At 42.1% G+C, this 19,424-nt stretch overlaps 1 protein-coding gene across 12 annotated transcripts in view; it reads left to right on the top strand.

Annotated features, from left to right (window-relative positions):
• Nucleotides 1–19,424, top strand: part of LOC140726062 (dynactin subunit 1-like) — a 225,943-nt gene that overhangs the window by 180,827 nt on the left and 25,692 nt on the right. For all 12 annotated transcript variants that reach the window (XM_073041988.1, XM_073041983.1, XM_073041984.1 and 9 more), the window contains 4 exons: nt 1,515–1,577; nt 1,689–1,838; nt 2,109–2,270; nt 2,496–2,627. In XM_073041988.1, the coding sequence (XP_072898089.1) occupies nt 1,515–1,577; nt 1,689–1,838; nt 2,109–2,270; nt 2,496–2,627 (507 nt within the window). The remainder of the gene's footprint in view (nt 1–1,514; nt 1,578–1,688; nt 1,839–2,108; nt 2,271–2,495; nt 2,628–19,424) is intronic.

Here is a 19,424-nt window from a genome sequence, read left to right as displayed (position 1 = left end):
GAAAGGAATGGAGGGTTATGGGCTGAGTGCGGGCTAGTGGGACTAGGTGAGAGTAAGTGTTCGGCACTGAATAGAAGGGCCAAGATGGCTTGTTTCTGTGCTGTAATTGTTATATGGTTATAAGCAGGGAGACTAAGAGACTACAGAAGGATTAGATGGATAGTCATTTAGGACAGAGCTGGGGATATTTCTTTAGCCAGAGTGGTGAATCTGTTACCACAGATATGTGTGAATGACAGATCATTGGGTATATTTAAAGCTGAGTTTATTGAGATGTTGAGGGTGTCAAAGGTTATGGGGAGAAGGCAGGAGAGTGGGGTTGAAAAGGATAATAAATCATGGTGGAGCAGACTCAATGGGCTGGATGGTCAAATTCTGCTTCTATGGGTTGGAGGGGATGGGGTAGAGGATGATCAATTGACGTGCATCTGGGGCAGAGCGACCTCAGCGAGCATCTACCAATCCAGATGAGGGGAAGACAGTGTACAGGAAACGGGCTTTGTCCGCAAGAGTACAGTGATTGAGACAGGAGCTTTGGGACAGGGTCGGGTGACAGAAATGTCGTAATGGGAGCGAAAGGGACTGGAACATCAGGCCAGAGTGTCAGGATAGAGGACAGGAATGCTGGAGCAGGAGACAGGAACATTGGGATGGAGGACAGGAATGCTGGAGCGGGAGACAGGAACGTCGGGATGGGGTAACAGTAATGCTGGAGCGGGAGACAAGAATGTCGGGATGGGGTAACAGGAATGCTGGGGCGGGAGACAGGAATGTCGGGATGGGGTAACAGGAATGCTGGGGCGGGAGACAGGAATGCTGGGGCAGGAGACAGGAACGTCGGGATGGGGTAACAGGAATGCTGGGGCGGGAGACAGGAACGTCGGGATGGGGTAACAGGAATGCTGGGGCGGGAGACAGGAACTTCGGGATGGGGTAACAGGAATGCTGGGGTGGGAGACAGGAATGTCGGGATGGGGTAACAGGAATGCTGGGGCGGGAGACAGGAACTTCGGGATGGGGTAACAGGAATGCTGGGGCGGGAGACAGGAACTTCGGGATGGGGTAACAGGAATGCTGGGACGGGAGACAGGAACGTCGGGATGGGGTAACAGGAATGCTGGGGTGGGAGACAGGAATGTCGGAACGGGGCGAAAGGGACAGGAGATCGGGGCAGGGGACAGAAATGCTGGGGATGGAAATGTTGAGGCAGGAGTTTCGGGGGGAATGCTGGGAAGGGAGAAAGGAACATTGGCGGTGGGAGCATTAGGAATGGGAAATGGAAACGTCAGGACAGGGACGTGGGCTGGAACGCTGGTGGTGGGAGATGTGAACATCGGGGTTAGGAGTGTTGGGAACATCGGCTCATCCTTGACCTCAGTACCCTGCACTCCTCCCCTCCCATGGGATAAGAACAGGCCTGTGCCGAGGCAGTGCACCAGCATGGGATGGGATGGGCAGGGTCAGAGTCGGTGGTTGGGGAGGTGACCTTCTGACATGCTCTGTGTGTCCTGCAGTTTACCCAGAGTGCCCTGGACTGTATGGCGGTGGAGGTGGGCCGGCTGCGTGCACTGCTACAGGTCAGTCTGTCGTACACACCGACCCCGTCCTGCATTCGACCCCCGTGACCGACTCTCCCAACAAGTCTGACCCACCCACCCCAGCCCCTAGTGATGGCTCTCTCCCCACAGGCGGGGCAGGAGGCTGCCGATCTGCCCCTGCTGCTACGCGACCTGGACACCTCATGCAGTGATGTGCGCCAGTTCTGTAAGAAGGTGCGGCGACGCATGCCCGGCACTGGGGCCCCTGGGACCCCCACTGCTCTCACCTTTGGCTCACAGGTACGGGGTTCGGGGGGTGGAGTGTGGGAGGGGCATTATGTGTGTGGGCACTGGTGACGGATCATTGGGGGGATGGTCTTCTGGTGTCAGTGATGAAAAGCAGGGGTCATGGGGTCAAAGTTGCAGTGATGTGTTGGTCAGAGGTTGGAGGTCAGGGAAATTTCTGTGACAGCTAGTATACGATACACTGCAGATTCCAGAGCCGGGTGGTGTGTTGGTGTCAGGGTGACAGTATAGGGTTGCGATGATGGTGTCTGTTCTATATGACAGGTATATGATGCCTTGCTGGACTGCCGCAGACATCTGACCCGGGTGGTAGCTGTGCTACAAGAAGTGGCAGCTGCTGGGGTCCAGCTCATCGCCCCCCTTCCTGACAATGAAGGACTTGCCTCCCAGCAGCTGGAGGAGCTGGCCATCAAAGCAACACAACAGGTGTGTGCCTGCTGACTGAATGGGGAGGGTGAGGGCAGGCGGCAGGGGAAGGTGGGTGAGGGTGTGGAGGGATGGAGCTGGGACGCTGTGTCTGTGTCCCAAGTGTATGGGGTGGGGGTGGTTATGGATGGGATGAGAAGAGATTGGGGTGGAGGTGTCAGGAAGAGAGGAGTGGGGAGTGGGGCCAGTTCAGGGCTATCTCTGACAGTCTCTGCTGTGTTCCAGGTGTATGGGGCAGGGGTAGCCAGCCCCTATGAGAGCCTCCGTCAGTCCTGCACCCTGGTGATTGTCACCATGAACAAAATGGCCACCGCTATGCAGGAGGGCGAGTTTGACTCCGAGAGCGCCGTCAGCAAGGTGAGGGAACATGGAACATCACAACACAGTATGAGCCCTTTGGCCCGCCATGTTGTGTTGACTTTTTAACCTACTCTAAGATCAATCTAACCCTTCCTTCCTCCATTTTTCTATCATTTACATCCCTATCTAAGAGTCTCTTAAATGTCCCTTATGCATCTGCCTCTATCACCATCAATGGCGGGGCACTCCAGCATCCACCACTCTGTGTAAGAACGTAACAGGTGAAGTAGCTAACACAGAAACATAGAAAACCTACAGCGCAACACAGGCCCTTTGGCCCACAGATTTGTGCCCAACATGTCCCTACCTTAGAAATTACTAGGCTTACCTATAGCCCTCTATTTTTCTAAGCTCCATCTACCTATCCAAAAGACTCTTAAAAGACCCCATCGTATCCCCTCCACCAGTGATTATGGAAGCATTCACAGTGATCTTTCAAGAATCGATAGATTCTGGCATTGTACTGGATGACTGGAAAATTGCAAATGTTACTCCGCTATTTAAGAAGGGTGGGAGGCAGCAGAAAGGAAGCTATAGACCTGTTAGCCTGACATCAGTGGTTTGGGAAGTTGTTGGAATTGATAGTTAGGAATGAGATTACCGAGTATTTGGAGGCATGTGACAAGATAGGCGAAAGCCAGCATGGTTTCCTGAGAGGAAGATCCTGCCTGACAAACCTCCTCAATTCTTTGAGGAAATTACAAGCAGGGTAGACAAAGGAAATGCAGTAGACATGGTGGACTTGGATTTTCAGAAAGCCTTTGACAAGGTGCCGCACATGAGGCTGTTTAGCAAGATAAGAGCCCATGGAATTACAGGAAAGTTACTAACATGAGTAGAGCATTGGCCAATCGGCAGAAAACAGAGAGTGGGAATAAAGGGATCCTGTTCTGGCTGGCTGCCGGTTACTAGTGGAGCTCCACAGGGTCGATGTTGGGACCACTGCTTTTTACGATGTATGTCAATGATTTGGACTATGGGATAAATGGATTTGTGGCTAAATTTGCCAATGATACAAAGACAGGTGGAGGAGCGGGTAGTTTTGAGGAAACAGAGAGCCTGCAGAGAGACTTAGATAGTTTAGGGGAATGGACAAAGAAGTGGCAAATGAAATACAATGTTGGAAAGTGTATGGTCATGCACTTTGGTGGAAGAAATAAACGAGCAGACTATTATTTAGATGGGGAGAGAATTCAAAATGCAGAGATGCAAAAGGACTTGGGAGTCATTGTGCAGGATACCCTAAAGGTTAACCTCCAGGTTGAGTTGGTGGTGAAGAAGACGAATGCAATGTTGGCAATCATTTCTAGAAGTATAGATTATAAGAGCAGGGATGTGATGTTGAGGCTTTATAAGGTACTCATGAGACAACACTTAGAGTATTGTGTGCAGATTTAGGCTGCTTATTATAAAAAGAATATACTGACATTGGAGAGGGTTCAAAGATTCACGAGAATAATTCCAGGAATGAAAGGGTTACAGTATGAGGTGTATTCCCTGGAGTTTAAGAGAATGAGGGGGAATCTCATAGAAACATACAGAATGTTAAAAGGACTGAACAGATTAGATATGGCAAAGTTATTTCCCATGGTAGGGGAGTCCAGGACAACAGGGCATGACTTCAGGATTGAAGGACGCCCAGTTTGACCAGAGTTGCGGAAAAATTACTTTAGTCAGAAGGCGGTAAATCTGTGGAATTTGTTGCCATGAGTGGCTGTGGAGGCCAAGTCATTGGGTGCATTTAAGACAGAGATAGATAGGTTCTTGATTAACCAGGGGATCATAGGGTATGGGGAGAAGGCAGGGATGACTGGAAGAATTGGATCAGTGGATGATTGAATGGCAGAGCAGACACGATGGGCCAAATGACCTACTTCTGCTCCTCTTGGTTGAGTGAAATCGGCTTTTTCTCCTTGGAGCGAAAGAGGATGAGAGGTGACCTGATAGAGGTGTGCAAGGTAATGAGAGGCATTGATCGTGTGGATAGTCAGAAGCTTTTTCCCCGGGGCTGAAATGGTTGCCACAAGGGGACACAGGTTTAAGGTGCTCGAGAAGAGGTACAGAGGAGATGTCAGGGGTTACAGGGTTACAGAGAAAGGTTGAATAGGTTAGGACTTTATTCCCTGGAGCGTAGGAGAATAAGAGGTGATTTGATAGAGGTGTATAAAATTATGAAGGGTATAGATAAAGTGAATGCAAGCAGGCTTTTCCCACTGAGGCTAGGGGAGAAAAAAACCAGAGGTCATGGGTTAAAGGTTAAGGGGGAAAAGTTTAAAGGGAACATTGGAGGTGCTTCTTCACGCAGAGAGTGGTGGGAGTGTGGAATGAGCTGCTAGATGAAGTGGTGAATGCGGGCTCACTTTTGACATTTAAGAAAAACTTGAACAGGTACATGGATGAGAGGTGTATGGGGGGATATGGTCCAGGTGCAGGTCAGTGGGACTAGGCAGAAAAATGGTTTGGCACAGCCAAGAAGGGCCAAAAGGCCTGTTTCTGTGCTGTAATGTTCTGTGGTAAGTTTTTTACTCAGAGTGGTGAGTGCATGGAATGGGCTTCCGGCGACGGTGGTGGAGGCGGATGCGATAGAGTACGTGGAGCTTAGAAAAATAGGGGACTATAGGTAAGCCTAGTAATTTCCAAGGTAAGGACATGTTCGGCACAACTTTGTGGGCCGAAGGGCCTGTATTGTGCTGTAGGTTTTCTACGTTTCTAGCTTATGGTCTTGTATCCTCCAGTAGTGGTTGTCCATCATATCCGACGATTACAAAACCTGTGCAGGAGAGTTCTTAAAGTGGAAAAGCTGTTAAACTGGGCAGTTCCACTCTTGACCTCAGAAATCCAGGTCCAGTGGTATGAACAAGTGTCACAAACTAGGGTCTTCCCTGGTTGCAGTGGATAACCGTGACGTCTTCTGTGCCTTGTGGTGCTCCTTGTTCTCTAAGGAGTGTTACAGTGCCACCTTCCTGGCCATTGGATCTCAGTGAAGGTTCCGCGATCCCCCGCTCCCCTCAGTCTGCCAGAGCAGACTGCATGCTGGTTCAGGCATGTCCCCAACTCAGTGGGTATGAGGCACCAGCTACTCTCACCTGGTCTAGCCCGCCTGTCGGACTGGTGTACTGGGGTGTGACCATGTTGCATGCAAACAGCTGCTCGGAGCCACAGATGAGAGCTGAGTGTCCATTGTGGACCAAAGATGAGTCAGCTGCCCCAGAATGGACACGACAAGATCCTTCACCAGAGGCTACGCTTCCCTGGACATCCCATACACCCCAATCCCCCCCTGTGTACTTTCCTCCAATTAGCTTAAAATTGCAGTATTGTGAAAAAGTCTTGAGCTGTTTTATATTATTTCCTGTCTGGGTTAATTTTGATACATTTTGAAGCACACAATGGAAAGAAACCCATCTCCATCCACTCTTAACTTTGCCTTGAAACAGCAATATCTGTGAGTCTGACGTTTTTGTTAATATTAGAAACATAGAAACGTAGAAAACCTACAGCACAATACAAGCTCTTCGGCTCACAAAGCTGTGCCGAACATGTCCTTAGAAATTACCTTGGGTTACCTATAGCCCTTACTTTTCTAAGTTCTATCCAGGAGTCTCTTAAAAGACCCTATCATTCCACGCGCTCACCACTCCCTGTGTAAAAAAAAATTTACCCCATGACATCTCCTCTGTACCTACTCCCAAGCACCTTAAAACTGTACCCTCTTGTGCTAACCATTTCAGCCTTCGCAAAAAGCCTCTGACTATCCACATGATCAATGCCTCTCATCATTTTATACACCTCTATGAGGTCACCTCTCATCCTGTACCGCTCCAAGGAAAAAAGGCCCAAGTTCACTCAACCTATTCTCATAAAGCATGCTCCCCAATCCAGGCAACATCCTTGTAAATCTCGTCTGCACCCTCTCTATGGTTTCACATCCTTCCTGTAGTGAGGCGACCAGAACTGAGCACAGTACTCCAATTGGGATCTGACCAGGGTCCTATCTTGATGCAACATTACCTCTCGGCTCCTAAACTCAATTCCACGATTGATGAAGGCCAATGCACCATCTACCTTCTTAACCACAGAGTCAACCTGCGCAGCAGCTTTAATTATCCTATGGACATGGAACCCTAGGATCCCTCTGATCCTCCACACTGCCAAGAGTCTTACCATTAATACTATATTCTGCCATCATATTTGACCTACCAAAATGAACCACTTCACACTTATCTGGGTTGAACTCCATCTGGGTTGACTTCTCAGCCCAGTTTTGCATTTTTTCAATGTCCCGTTGTAACCTCTGACAGCCCTCCACACTATCCACAACACCCCCAACTTTTATGTCATCAGCAAATTTACTAACCCATCCCTCCACTTCCTCATCCAGGTCATTTATAAAAATCAAGAGCAGGGGATCCCAGAACAGATCCCTGAGGCACACCACTGGTCACCGGCCTCCATGCAGAATATGACCCGTCTACAACCACTCTTTGCCTTTTGTGGGCAAGTCAGTTCTGGATCCATAAAGCAATGTCCCCTTGGATCCCATGCCTCCTTACTTTCTCAATAAGCCTTGCATGGGGTAGCTTTCTTCATCAATGTGTTTAGTCACATACTCAAAAAATTTAATCAGGCTCGTAAGGCCAAATCTGCTTTTGACAAAACCATAATGACTATTCCTAATCATATTATGCTCTCCAAGTGTTCATAAATCCTTCCTCTCAGGATCTTCTCCATCAATTTATCAACCACTGAAGTTAGACTCACTGGTCTATAATTTCCTGGGCTATCTCCCTTTCTTGAATAAGGGAACAACAACCGCAACCCTCCAATCCTCTGTAACCTCTCCCATTCCCATTGATGATGCAAAGATCATCACCAGAGGCTCAGCAATCTCCTCCCTCACCTCCCAGAGTAGCCTGGGGTACGTCTCTGTCTGGTCTTGGTGACTTAACCAACTTGATGCTTTCCAATAGCTCTATCACATCCTCTTTCTTAATATATACATGCTCAAGCTTTTCAGTCTGCTGTAAGTCATCCCTACAATCGCCAAGATCAATTTCCATAATGAATACTGAAGCAAAGTATTCATTAAACACTTATGCTATCTCCTCTAGTTCGATACACACTTTTTCACTGTCACACTTGATTGGTGCTATTTTCTCATGTCTAATCCTCTTGCTCTTCACATACTTGTAGAATGCCTTGGGGTTTTCCTCAATCCTGTCCACCAAGGCTTTCTTATGGCCCCTTCTGACTCTCCTAATTTCATTCTTAAACTCTTTCCTGCTTGCCTTATAATCTTCTAGATCTCTATCATTACTTAGTTTTTTTGAACCTTTGGTAAGCTTTTCTTCTTGACTAGATTTACAACAGCTTTTGTACACCACGGTTCCTGTACCCTACCATCCTTTTCCTGTCTCTTTGGAATGTGCCTATGCAGAACTCCACACAAATATCCCCTGTATATTTGCCACATTTCCTCCGTACATTTCCCCGAGAACATCTGTCCCCAATTTATGCTTCCACATTCCTGCCTGATAGCCTCATATTTCCCCTTGCTCCAATTAAACACTTTCCTAAATTGTCTATTCCTATCCCTCCCCAATGCTGTGGTAAAGAAGATAGAATTGTGATCACTATCTCCAAAATGCTCTCCCACTGAGAGATCTGACACCTGACCGGGTTCATTTCCCAATACCAGATCAAGTTCAGCCTCTCCTTTTGTAGGCTTATCTATATATTGTGCAAGAAACCTTCCTGAACACACTTAACAAACTCAATCCCATCTAAACCCCTTGTTCTAGGGAGATGCCTATCAATATTTGGGAAATTAAAATCTCCCACCACAACAACCCTGTTACTATTATACCTTTCCAGAATCTATCTCCCTGTCTGCTCCTCGATGTCCCTGTGTTACTGTTGGGTGGTCTATAAAAAACACCTAGTAGAGTTATTGATATCTTCTTGTTGCTGATTTCCACCCACAGAGACTTCCTAGACAATCCCTCCATGACTTCCTCCTTTTCTGCAGCCGTGACACTACCTCTGATCAACAGTGCCACGTCCCCACCTCTTTTGCCTCCCTCCCTGTCCTTTCTGAAACATCTAAAGCCTGGCACTTGAAGTAACTATTCCTGCCCCTGAGTCATCCAATTCTCTATAATGGCCACAGCATCATAACTCCAAATACTGATCGTCACTCTAAGCTCATCTGCTTTGTTCACAATACTCCTTGCATTAAAATGGACGCATCTCAAACCATCAGTCTGAGCACGTCCCTTCTCTTATCACCTGCTTATCGTCCCTCTCACATTGTCTCCAAGCTTTCTCTATTTTTGAGCTAATGCCCCTTTCTATGTTTCTTCAGTTCAGTTCCCACCCTCCCAGCAATTCTAGTTTAAATTCTCCCCAATAGTCTTAACAAACCTCCCCACCAGAATATTGGTACCCCTGGGATTTAAGTGCAACCTGTCCTTTTTGTACAGGTCACACCTGCCCCAAAAGAGATCCCAATGATCCAGAAATCTGAATCCCTGCTCCTTGCTCCAATTCCTCAGCCACGCATTTATCCTCCACCTCATTCTATTCCTATACTCACTGTTACAAGGCACAAGCAGTAATCCCAAGATAACTACCTCTGAGGTCCTGCTTCTCAACTTCCTTCCTAACTCCCTGTAGTCAGCTTTCAGAACCTCTTCCCTTTTCCTACCTATGTCATTGGTACCAATATGTACCATGACCTCTAGCTGTTCTCCTTCCCACTTCAGGACATTGTGGACACGATCAGAAACATCCCAGACCCTGGCACCTGGGGGGCAAACTACCATCTGTGTTTTTTTCCTGCGTCCACAGAATCACCTTTCTGACCCCCTACATATAGAGTTCCCTATCACTGCTGCCATCCTCTTCCTTTCCCTACCCTTCTGATCCACAGGGCCAGACTCTGTGCCAGAGGCACGGCCACTGTTGCTTCCCCCAGGTAGGCCGTCCCCCCAACAGGAGTACTTATTGTTAAGGGGGACAGTCACAGGGGTACTCTCTAGTATCTGACTACTGCCCTTCCCACCTGTGTGACCACCTGCCTATAACTCCTCTGTATCACCTCGTTACTTTCCCTGACCAGACGAAGGTCATCGAGCTGTGTCTCCAGTTGCCTAACACGGTCCCTAAGGAGCTGCAGCTCGACGCACATGTCACAGATGTGGCCATCTAGGAGGCTGGGAGTCTCCAGGACTTCCTACATCTGACACCCAGTACAGAACACCAGCCTCAGACAAACTTCCTATTCCTATTCTTCACAAGTAACTTACCTCGCCATGACGCATTCTCGCCGAAGCCCTGTTGAGCCAAAGCCCTTCTACTCTGCACCTGCTCCTCTGATGCCCGCTCCTTCCATGCCTGCTCTATAAAACCGTCTCCTTTTAAACTCTTCTCGCTGTTCAAACTGGCTGACGTCCATGTGCTTGCGCAAGTGTGCCTCAATGAATATACAAATACTGGTAAACATTTGTAGATAGAGTACTATGCACCATGCCTGAGACTTTTGCACAGTACTGTATGACCTCTCGTATTAGCCATTTATGCTCTGTTGAAAAGTCTCTGGCTGTCCACTCTATCTATGCCTCTGTCAGATTGCCTTTCATCTTCCTTCACTCCAAAGAGAAAAACTGTAATTGCTCTACCTGTCCTCATAAGACATGCTCTCTAATCCGGGCAGCTTCCTGGTAAATCTCTTCTGCATCCCCTCTGAAACTTCCACATCCTTCCTAAAATTAGGCAACCAGAACTGAACACAATACTCCAAGTGTGATCTGACCAGCAATTTATAGAGCTGCAACATAACCTTGTGGCTTTTGAAGTCAGTGCTCCAACTACTGAAGGCTAACTCATCTTATGCCTTTTCATTCACCCTATGGACTAGCACTGCAACTTTGAGGGATCTATAGATGTAGACCCTCTGATCCCTTTGTTCCTCCACACTGATAAGAATCCTATCATTAACCTTGCCTTTGCCTTCAAGTTCAACTTTCCAAAGTGAATCATTTCACATTTTTCAGGTTGAACTCTTTCTTGGCCCAGTCTGAATCTTATCTATTATAATTTATGACAGCTTTCTATACTACCCACAACTCTACCAACCTTCATACTAACCCACCCTTCAACTTCCTCATTTAAGTCATCTATAAAGTGCAGAGGTTCCACAACGGATCCTTGCAGAACACCGCTGGTCACTGATCTCCAGGCAGAATACAGTCCATTTACAAACACCTTCTGCCGTCTGTATCCACACAACCAAGTTTCCCTGGATCCATGCCTCCATGCCTCTTGACTTCCTGAATGAGCCTACCATGGGGAATCTTATCGAATGACTTACTAAAATCCACAGACACCACATCCACTGCTGTGCCTTCAATGTGCTTTGTCGGATCCTCAAAGTGTTTGGTCAGGCTTGTGAGGCACGAGCTGCTCCTCATAAAGCCTCATTTCTTTTTTTCTTTTTCAATTTTTTTTTTATTATCAACATCTTGAGATAACAAAAATTGATACATAATTATTGGGATTACAAAATTACAAAATTAAAATGAACTTAAAAGGATACGTAAACAATAAGTACAATAAAGTTAAGTCTCCCAAATTCATACATGATATGAATATAATATGAACAAGACAAAAAAAAACTAGGTATATCAAAATGAAAAAAAAAGAAAAAGAAGAAAAACAAATTTACCTCAGAGAACAAGACCTAATCTAACAAACTAGCCACTAACTTAAAAAAAAGAAAAAGAAAAAAAAAACATGGGCTGTTTATAATATCTAAGAAAAGACAAAGACTCATCAGTGTCATCAACTCTGATCCTCTCTACGTATATATAATCAGAAACAGAAAAAAATAGGATTGGAACAGGGTCAAATTATATCATATGAAAATATTGAATAAATAGCCTCCAAGTCTTTTCAAATTTAATAGAACGGTCATATATGACACTTCTAATTTTTTTCAGATTTAAACATAATATAGTTCGAGAAAACCAATGAAATGTGATAGGGGGATTAATCTCTTTCCCATTCAACAAAATAGATCTTTTAGATAGATAGATAGATAGATACTTTATTCATCCCCATGGGGAAATTCAACTTTTTTCCAATGTCCTATACACTTGTTGTAGCAAAACTAATTACATACAATACTTAACTCAGTAAAAAATATGATATGCATCTAAATCACTATCTCAAAAAGCATTAATAATAGCTTTTAAAAAGTTCTTAAGTCCTGGCGGTTGAATTGTAAAGCCTAATGGCATTGGGGAGTATTGACCTCTTCATCCTGTCTGAGGAGCATTGCATCGATAGTAACCTGTCGCCGAAACTGCTTCTCTGTCTCTGGATGGTGCTATGTAGAGGATGTTCAGAGTTTTCCATAATTGACCATAGCCTACTCAGCGCCCTTCGCTCAGCTACCGATGTTAAACTCTCCAGCACTTTGCCCACGACAGAGCCCGCCTTCCTTACCAGCTTATTAAGACGTGAGGCGTCCCTCTTCTTAATGCTTCCTCCCCAACACGCCACCACAAAGAAGAGGGCGCTCTCCACAACTGACCTATAGAACATCTTCAGCATCTCACTACAGACATTGAATGACGCCAACCTTCTAAGGAAGTACAGTCGACTCTGTGCCTTCCTGCACAAGGCATCTGTGTTGGCAGTCCAGTCTAGCTTCTCGTCTAACTGTACTCCCAGATACTCCCAGATTAGCCATTAATGTAAGAAATGCAATCATCTGACAAGCAGAGATAAATAAATTGACTCCATCATTGGTAAACCAAAAATTGCAGTAATAGGATGAGGTTGTAAATCAATATTCAATACCATGGAAATAATATCAAAAATGTCTTTCCAATATTTTCCCAAGGACGGACATGACCAAAGCATATGAGTTAGAGAAGCTATCTCAGAATGACACCTGTCACATATAGGATTTATGTGGGAATAAAAATGAGCTAATTTATCCTTGGACATATGAGCCCTGTGCACTACTTTAACTGTATCAACGAATGTTTAGAACATATAGAGGATGAATTAACTAGTTGAATTTTATCCCATTTCTCAATAGGAATGGTAAACTTAAGTTCCCTTTCCCAATCATTCTTAATCTTATAAAAAGCCTCTGAATGTATTTTCATAATTATATTGTAAACATTTGATATCACACCTTTCTGAAAAGGATTTAGTTCTAGCACTTTCTCCAAAATACCCATAGAATCTAGATTTGGAAAAGTAGGAAGTACAGTGTTAAAAAAGTTCCTAATCTGTAAATATCTAAAAAAAAATGAGATCTGGGCAAATTGTATTTATTAGATAATTGTTCAAAAGACATGAAACAATTATCCAAAAATAAATTAGAAAATCGTAGTATACCTTTAGTCTTCCAAGCTAAATAGGCTTGGTCCATAATCGAGGGACGAAAAAAGAAATTGGATACAATAGGAATTGCTAAACCGAATTGATTCAACCCAAAAAATTTCCGAAATTGAAACCATATACAAAGAGTGTGTTTAACTATTGGATTGTTAATTCGTTTATGCAATTTAGAAGGAGCAAAAAGAAGAGAAGTCCCTACATTAGAACCCAATGAAAATCCTTGTACAGATTTAGTTTCTAGATTTACCCAATGAGGGCTAGGAGATAAATCCAAATCCCATAACCAGCATTTCAAATATCGGATATTAATTGCCGAGTAATTAAATCTAAAATTTGGCAATGCCAATCCACCTTCCTCTTTTGACTTCTGTAAATACCTTTTACCTAACCTAGGATTTTTATTCTGCCATATATATGAAGAAATTTCTGAATCAACATTGTCAAAAAAGGATTTTGGAATAAAAATTGGTACTGCTTGAAATATATATAAGAATTTAGGTAAAATAATCATCTTAATAGCATTAATCTGACCTATCAGTGATAAAGAAAGTGGTGACCATTTAGTAAACAAACATTTAATCTGATCAATTAAGGGTAAAAAATTAACCTTAACTAAATCCTTACGTGTTTTTGTAATTTTAATCCCTAAGTATGTAAAATAATCATTAACTAATCTAAAAGGTAAATTTCCGTAAATTGGAACTGGCTTATTTAGGGGGAACAGTTCACTCTTATTAAGATTCAATTTGTAACTGGAAAAATTACTAAACTGAGCCAACAGTGATATAACTGAAGGAATGAATTTCTCAGGATCAGAAATATATAATAACAAGTCGCCTGCATATAATGATAACTTATGTATATCCATCCCACGAGTAATGCCAAAAATGTTAAGTGATTCTCTAATAGCAATTGCCAAAGGTTCCAGGGCAATATCGAATAGTAATGGACTGAGAGGACAACCTTGCCTGGTACCCCAAAATAAGCGAAAAAAGGGAGATCTTTGGTTGTTAGTAAAAACTGAGGCTGCTGGAGTGTGATATATCAGTTTAATCCAAGATATAAATGTCGGACTAAAGTTAAACTTCTCAAGCACAGTACATAACTATGGCCATTCAACTCTTATCAAATGCTTTCTCAGCATCTAATGAAATGGCACGTTCTGGGGTGCTACATGATGGAGTATAAACAATGTTCGTTAATCTCCTAATATTAAAAAAAGAATAATGACAAATAATAAAAAATAAAGAATAAAAAATCCAGTTTGATCCTCCGAGATAATTTGAGGTAACTCCTTCTCCAGCCTGGTTGCCAGTAGCTTGGAAAAGATCTTAGAATCTACATTCAACAGGGATATCGGTCTATAGGATGCACAATCAGTAGGGTCTTTATCTTTTTTTAGTATTAAAGAAATAGAAGCTCTATAAAAATATTGTGGTAGTTTACCTAATCTAATTGCTTCTTCAAAAACCCTGCATAACCAAGGAGAAAGAGTAGTGGAGAAAAACTTGAAAAATTCCACTATATACCCATCTTAACCTGGTGCTTTTCCGGAATTCATTGAATTTCTGCATCTGTAATAGGAGTTTCTAATATTAAGCGCTCTTCAGATGATAATTTTGGAAAATTCAATTTCCCTAAAAAATCATGCATGGTATTAAGATCATGAGGAAATTCAGAGTGATACAGAGAAGTATAAAAACCTTGAAAAGCTTTGTTTATCTCATCATAATTGACTGTCAATTCACCATTCTGTTTACGGATCTTAATAATTTGACGTTTAACCAAAGTATTCTTCAGTTGGTTAGCTAACAATTTGCCCGATTTATCACTGTGTATATAAAATTCAGTTCTGGTTTTCATTAATTGATTTTTGATCGAAGGTGTAAGTAATAAACTGTGTTCCATTTGAAGCTCAACTCTTTGTTTATAGAGCTCCTTACTAGGAGCGATCAAATATTTCTTATCAATTTCTTTAATCTTATCAACCAATAAAAGAGTTTCATTCTTAATACGTTTTCTCAAACCAACAGAATAGGAGATAATCTGTCCACGTATATATGCTTTAAAAGTGTCCCAAAGTGTTCCGCAGGAAATTTCATCCGTGTAATTAGTTGAAAAGAAGAAATCAATCTGTTCCTTCATAAATTTAATGAAATCCGGATCTTGCAGTAAAGTAGAATCAAATCGCCATTGCCTAATACTAGGAGCTGTGTCCATTAACTTATTAGAGAGTTTCATTGGAGCATGATCAGAGATGGCTATAATGTCATAATTACAACCAATTACAGATGGAATAAGACAGGAGTCAATTCTCAAGTAAGAATGATAAACATGTGAGCAAAATGAGAACTCTTTGTCCTTAAAGTGTAGAAATTTCCAAATATTGAAAATACCGGAGTCAGTCAAAAAGAATTGATATAAGTGGCCGATTTATTTGGTAAAGTCTGAATGGATATAGATCTATCCGGCAAAGGATTTAAACAACAATTAAAGTCACGACCCATTATTAACATTTAGATTAGGTAGAGAATTTAGATTAGGTAGAGAAGTAAATAAAGACTTAAAGAATTCAGGATAATCCATGTTTGGAGCATAAACATTAACCATAGCAACCTTATTATTAAAAACTAACCCAGTAATTAACAAAAATCTATCATTCAGATCCGAAATAATATCATGTTGAACAAATGTAATAGAGGAGTCAATAAAAATTGAAACTCCTTTTACTTTGGCATTCAAATTCAAATGGTACTGTTGACCCTTCCAAAACCTAAACAAATGATGATTGTCCTCTTCCTCACATGAGTTTCTTGTGCAAAAATAATATGCGCATTCAGTCTTTGGAATACTTTAAAAATCTTTTTCCGTTTAATCGGATGGTTTAAGCCATTAGTATTCCAAGAGACAAAATTAATAGTCTGAGCCATATTTCTAGAATCAACCCTTTTGTATATAAAGAGTTAACCAAGGTATGAACTCATGTACCCGGAAGAGGAACAAAAATGCAGGGAGGAACCAGAAATGACGACACAGTGGACATTTTAGTAGTTTAAAGTCAGCCCAAATGGAAAAACTAGAAAAACTAATAAAAAGACTGATAAAGACCCCCCCCCCCCACCCACGAAAAGCTCCACCTGAGCCTAAAGGAGGCCAGAAAAAAGAATAACACTAAATCTACCCCCGTGTCTCCAGAAGGCAACTCCAAATATATAAAAAAGGGAAAAAAAATCCACCCAAAATCCGAAAAAATAATTAAATACTATACTAAAACAGACTTCTTAATATAGCTGCTAATTAAAAAAAAACATAAAGAATATAAGCACCGGTAACTATTATAAATTGTGTAAAAACCCGCACAAATAAAAATAAGGTTGTAGTAAAAAAGGCATTATGGGAAGGAGAAGACAAAAAAAAAGATGGTGAAATAAAAAAAAGAGTATTTTGGAAAAAGGAAAACCACCATCTTAGTTAAACAAAAAATGAAAAAAAACAAGATAAATATCTAAAACGTTAAAAAAAATTCACCGTCAAAGGACTAATAATAATGTCCAGAAAATAAAATACAATGAAGATTAATACATCGGCAAAGAAAAACTTTAATTGAAATATTAGATGTAAAATAAACCTAGACGAGTGACCAGAAACAAAAATCTTAAACTTATAAAGATAAAAGTTCATAAAATGATTATCAACTTTGAAAGAATAGAAATGGGCATAGCCAGTACTGCGAAAACCATACATTTATTAGAGGCGAGAGTCCGAAGCAGTAGGATAGTGCTCATCCAGGAAACTTCGAGCTTCAGATGTAGAGAGAAAAATACGCCGTGGTGCATTGGAAGGTGAGATTCTAAGTCTCGCAGGGTATAAAAGCGCTGGTTTAAGATTTTTCTCGTAACGTTCGGACATCAGAGGTTTAAAAGCAAGCCGCGCCTTCATCAGTTCTGGACTGAAATCTTCCACAAAAGGAAATTGAAAATCTTGAAACTTAATCATACCTAAGCGACGAGCTGTGCGAATAAGATGCTCTTTAACATGCACGTAGTGAAATCGAACAACTACAGCTGGTGGTTTAGATGAAGAAGTTGGTGATCGGCGCATAACTCTATGGGCACGATGGAGTAATGGAAGGTTCTCTGGAAATTCAGAAGGGAACGCATCCTTTAAAAGTTGAGTGAAATACTTTGAGGGGTCCCTTTGTTCGATGCCTTCAGGGAGACAAAGTATGCATAAGTTCTGTCTTCTGGATCGACTTTCAAAATCGATGCTCTTGGCTTTAAGTGTTTCCAGCTGTTTAATCGCCAAAGATAATTTCTGTTCCAAATTCTCAATTTTCAAGTCTCGCTTCCGAGCGCCCTCTTGCAGAGTTGCGATTAAAGTTTGATGCTGTTTAACTTCATGACCAATCTTATCCAGAGAGTCCTGGAAGGACTTTAAATCTTATTTAAAAGTTTGTCATTGTTCTTCAGATTTTTCTTTTAAAAGCTCCAATAACTTATTGTAAGTCAATTCAGTATGCTTGGGTTCAGTTTTTTCTTTCCGTTGCCATTGGAATCTTTCCCAGCGTCTCGCCCTTTAGATCTTAAAGCCATTTCTGTACTCATTTCTTCAAAATTCACAGTATAAACTCAAAGATAAGTCCAAAAAAGTAATAAAAATCTTCTAGAGTAGGGAAAGATAGTTAAATAAGGGTGATCATAGGTTAAAAAAAAAAGGTAATGGAGCGAATCCAAAACAGAACTCACTCCATGAGCACGTAGTGGTGACCTCAGAAAGCCTCATTTAAGTTTCAATGTAATTATAGAGAAGGATAGGACTGGACCCAGGGTTGAGATTTTTGATTGGAGAAAGGCTAACTTTGAGGAGATGTGAAAGGATTTAGAAGGAGTGGATTGGGACAATTTGTTTTATGGGAAGGATGTAATAGAAAAATGGAGGTCATTTAAAGGCGAAATTTTGAGGGTACAGAATCTTTATGTTCCTGTTAGGTTGAAAGGAAAAGTTAAAAGTTTGAGAGAGCCATGGTTTTCAAGGGATATTGGAAACTTGGTTTGGAAAAAGAGGGAGATCTACAATAAATATAGGCAGCATAGAGTAAATGAGGTGCTTGAGGAATATAAAGAATGTAAAAAGAATCTTAAGAAAGAAATTAGAAAAACTAAAAGAAGATATGAGGTTGCTTTGGCAAGTAAAGGTGAAAATAAATCCAAAGGGTTTCTACAGTTATATTAATAGCAAAAGGATATTGAGGGCCAAAATTGGTTTCTTAGAGAATCAGAATGGACAGCTATGTGTGGAACCAAAAGAGATGGGGGAGATTTTGAACAATTTCTTTTCTTCGGTATTCACGAAGGAGAAGGATATTGAATTGTGTAAAGTAAGGGAAACAAGTAGGGAAGTTGTGGAAACTATGACAATTAAAGAGGAGGAAGTACTGGCACTTTTAAGGAATATAAAAGTGGATAAATCTCCGGGTCCTGACAGGATATTCCCTAGGACCTTGAGGGAGGTTAGTGTAGAAATAGCAGGGGCTCTGACAGAAATATTTCAAATGTCATTAGAAACGGGGATGGTGCCGGAGGATTGGTGTATTGCTCATGTTGTTCCATTGTTTAAAAGGGTTTCTAAGAGTAAACCTAGCAATCATCGGCCTGTAAGTTTGATGTCAGTGGTTGGTAAATTAATCGAAAGTATTCTTAGAGATGGTATATATAATTATCTGGATAACAGGGTCTGATTAGGAACAGTCAACGTGGATTTGTGCGTTGAAGGTCATGTTTGACAAATCTTATTGAATTTTTTGAAGAGGTTACTAGGAAAGTTATATGGACTTCAGTAAGGCCTTTGACAAGGTTCCACACGGAAGGTTAGTTAGGAAAGTTCAGTCGTTAGGTATAAATATTGAAGTAGTAAAATGGATTCAACAGTGGCTGGATGGGAAATGCCAGAGAGTAGTGGTGGATAACTGTTTATCAGGTTGGAGGCCGGTGACTGGTGTGCCTCAGGGATCTGTACTGGGTCCAATGTTGTTTGTCATATACATTAATGATCTGGATGATGGGGCGGTAAATTGGATTAGTACGTATGCAGATGATACTTGGATAATGAAGTAGGTTTTCAAAGCTTGCAGAGAGATTTAGGCCAGTTAGAAAAGTGGGCTGAAAGATGGCAAATGGAGTTTAATGCTGATAATTGTGAGTTGCTACATTTTGGTAGGACTAATGAAAATAGGACATACATGGTAAATGGTAGGGCATTGAAGAATGCAGTAGAACGGAGTGATCTAGGAATAATGGAGCATAGTTCCCTGAAGGTGGAATCTCATGTGGATAGGGTGGTGAAGAAAGCTTTTGGTATGCTGGCCTTTATAAATCAGAG

The sequence above is a fragment of the Hemitrygon akajei genome, chromosome 4, assembly GCF_048418815.1.
Source record: "Hemitrygon akajei chromosome 4, sHemAka1.3, whole genome shotgun sequence".
Classification (NCBI taxonomy): Eukaryota; Metazoa; Chordata; class Chondrichthyes; order Myliobatiformes; family Dasyatidae; genus Hemitrygon; species Hemitrygon akajei.
Note: the sequence above shows the minus strand (reverse complement) of the source record. Positions and strands in the feature narration are given on the sequence as shown.